At 53.7% G+C, this 2,005-nt stretch overlaps 1 protein-coding gene across 1 annotated transcript in view; it reads right to left on the reverse strand.

Moving 5' to 3' along the window:
• Positions 1-349: 349 nt before the first annotated feature.
• Positions 350-2,005, reverse strand: part of cdca7b (cell division cycle associated 7b) — a gene marked incomplete at its 5' end in the record, with an annotated part of 16,253 nt that continues 14,597 nt past the window's right edge. Inside the window, 2 exons of the mRNA XM_080527697.1 lie at positions 350-472; positions 1,303-1,439. Coding sequence (XP_080383823.1) covers positions 442-472; positions 1,303-1,439 — 168 coding nt within the window. The 3' untranslated portion in view covers positions 350-441. The remainder of the gene's footprint in view (positions 473-1,302; positions 1,440-2,005) is intronic.

Here is a 2,005-nt window from a genome sequence, read left to right on the forward strand (position 1 = left end):
CTGGTGAAACCGGGAACAAGTCAACAACCAATCAAAATCGACAACCAATACCCCATAGGTATTCTCCTTAAATGCTTTCAGTAGGAAGATAATTAGCATGTTTACAATGTCTTTCAAAACTATTTACATTATTGGTTGGCAACGTTATACTGTATATGCAGTATTTGGGCTTAAGTCACAGTAAGAGTATAAAATGCAAAGGCCCTTTACAAACAGGTATACAGTAGCTAAGATATGTACAACTCACTGCCAATTACAGCCGACAGCCTTTAGTGGTCTCAGTTAAAACAAAACAAAAACTCTATCTAGACCTAAAACCAGGAATAAAATAGAAGCAGTCACAGCTGTGCGTCAGTCTTGCGTGTGAGTGTGAGTGTGTGTGTGTGCGTGTGTGTGTGTGTGTGTGTGTGTGTGTTCAGTCCAGGGGAGCAGCTGTCTGATTCAGCCAGTGCTAGCGACCTGCGCTTGGATGCTGCAAATGGGGGAGACAGAGACAGAGAGAGAGAGACAGAGAGAGAGAGACAGAGACAGAGAGAGAGAGTGTGAGTGTGTGAGTGTGTGTGTAAATGAGAGAGCATTAAAGGCAACACACAGACTCAACAGCCTCTCAAAGCGACATAAATACATGAGCACACAATACAAAATACAATATCAGCAATTACGATTGTTATTGACGGAGACACAGAAACAGAGAATCTTTTCTTTTCAGAATCTGTATGTATAGAACAGCAGCCCTGTCCCCCCTGACGTGTAACACTATTAAACCCTGGGATGTCTAGAAGTCAGTGGAGGTAGAAACAGAGGACAGGCTTATTGTAATGCTGGAATGGTATCGACGTCTGACATCCTTCCTCCATGCATTACAACAAGCCCGTCCTCCCATTTCTACCTCCGCCGGCCTTTACGGAGGGGACTGCACACTTCAGAGAGAGAAGATAGATAGACTTTATTTGTCATTGCTACAGTACAGGTACCAAACAACGAAATTTAGGAGGGGAGGCTCCCCTGGTGTTTAGGAAAGGAAAAAGAAACACATTTAGAAAAAGCATAGATGCATAAATCACAAGAAGATAAGGAGCTGGTTTACATCAATAGAGGCTATGTACACAATCCACTGTACTATACTGCACAGATAGTCAACTAGGGTTGTCATATTTCACAAGAAAGTATTTTTTCACATTATTTTAAAGTGTCACAGTTTGCAGGCTTGAAAATGTACATGTTTGTGCCTGAAGGATGGATGGATGGACAGAAGGATGGAGAATTGGGACCAGACACAGACACAGACACACACACACGTACCTCTCCAGGTATTCCTGGACGTTGCTGTAGCCGTTGTGTTTGGCCAGGGAGAGCAGGTTCCCCGTGGCACAGCGGCCCTCCCTCTTCCTGCAGATGCTGCAGTTACACAAACCCCGGCACAGGGGACACTCCCACGTCTAGAGAGGGATGGAGGGGGGAGGGAGGAGGGAGGGGGGAGGGAGGGAGGAGGCAGGGGGGAGGGAGGGAGGGAGGGGGAGGAGGGGGGAGGGATGGAGGCAGGGGGGAGGGAGGGAGGGAGGGGGGAGGGAGGGAGGGGGGAGGGAGGGAGGGAGGGGGGAGGGAGGGGGAGGGAGGGAGGGAGGGAGGCAGGGGGGAGGGAGGAGGGAGGGGAGGGAGGAGGGAGGGAGGGAGGCAGGGGGAGGGAGGGAGCAGGGGGAGGGGGGGAGGGAGGGGGGAGGGAGGGAGGGGGGAGGAGGGAGGGGGGAGGGAGGGAGGGAGGGAGGCAGGGGGAGGGAGGAGGGGGGAGGGAGGGAGGGGGGAGGGAGGGAGGGGGGAGGGAGGGAGGGGGAGGGAGGGAGGGAGGGAGGGAGGGGGGAGGGAGGGAGGGAGGGGGGAGGGAGGGGGGAGGGAGGGAGGCAGGGAGGGGGAGGGAGGAGGGGAGGGGGGAGGGAGGGGAGGAGGGAGGGAGGGGGGAGGGAGGGAGGCAGGGAGGAGGGAGGGGGAGGGAGGGAGGCAGGGAGAG

This window comes from Nansenia antarctica (genome assembly GCF_963989245.1).
Source record: "Nansenia antarctica genome assembly, chromosome: 3".
Lineage (NCBI taxonomy): Eukaryota > Metazoa > Chordata > Actinopteri > Argentiniformes > Microstomatidae > Nansenia > Nansenia antarctica.